Consider the following 974-nt stretch of genomic DNA (forward strand, 5'->3'; position numbering starts at 1 on the left):
CGGGCCCGATACCGATACCAGTATCGGTATCGGTGCATCCCTACTTTACTTATTTCATTCTACTTATTTATTTACTAACTTTATATATTTATTTTGTTAATTTTCTTTTACTTTATTTACCTTTTATTATTTACTCATTTACTTTTTATTTATTTATGTAGTTATTTATTCACTTATTTACTTTATTTATTTGATTATTTAATTAATATGCATTATTTGTTTATTTACTTATTTACTTGATTTGCTCATTTAATTTATTTACTTATTTACTTTATTTTCATTTATTTATTTATTGACTTTTTTTTTTTTTTTACACTCACAAATAGCAATTTCGACTCAAAATATTTTACATCTTGAGATATCTAGAAAAAAAATTAAATTAATTATAGAAATTCCCATAACTTTAAAGGTCTAGAAATCACAAATATATCCAGGGTTTCCCTGGTTCTTAAATAAAACTGACATTTGTTAAGGGAATGAATCAAAATGAGAAATATGATGTCCGGTTTTATTTGATTGTTTGAAGGGTTAATATCTGGTTTTGATGATGTTCTGGTGTCTCTCTCTGGTCCTGTAGGTGTGCAGCACGAGTCTGGAGGGTCAGACCTTCTTCTCCAAGAAAGACAAGCCCTTGTGCAAGAAACACGCTCACACCGTCCAGTTCTGATCTCACACTGAAACCAACGCCTTGCTGGTCATATTTGACTTTTGTGAGATTTATTTTAGTGCATGAATGTTTATGAGAAGAGAATCAGAAACTGCTTCCCTGAATAAGACTGTTTCATGTTCTGGGTGTGTTTGTCTGTTTTTGAGCGAGTATATCATGCGATGCAGTGTTTTATTGAGATCTTTACCATGATTGAAAATGATCTTGACATGCAAAAGATATTTCATTTGTAATTTGTAGCATTACAGAAGTTCATATTCTATTTTCCACATGTATTTAAAGAGCCATGACTCTGTGCTAATATATT

General features: G+C 30.1%; 1 protein-coding gene across 1 annotated transcript in view; it reads left to right on the forward strand.

Annotated features, from left to right (window-relative positions):
- Positions 1-667, forward strand: part of LOC107727908 (PDZ and LIM domain protein 5-like) — a 111,738-nt gene extending 111,071 nt beyond the window's left edge. Inside the window, exon 11 of the mRNA XM_016537943.1 lies at positions 578-667. Within this exon, the coding sequence (XP_016393429.1) occupies positions 578-667 (90 nt within the window). The remainder of the gene's footprint in view (positions 1-577) is intronic.
- The last annotated feature ends 307 nt before the right edge of the window (positions 668-974 follow it).

This window comes from Sinocyclocheilus rhinocerous, unplaced genomic scaffold, assembly GCF_001515625.1.
Source record: "Sinocyclocheilus rhinocerous isolate Xijiao unplaced genomic scaffold, SAMN03320098_v1.1 scaffold42, whole genome shotgun sequence".
In the NCBI taxonomy this organism is placed as follows: Eukaryota; Metazoa; Chordata; class Actinopteri; order Cypriniformes; family Cyprinidae; genus Sinocyclocheilus; species Sinocyclocheilus rhinocerous.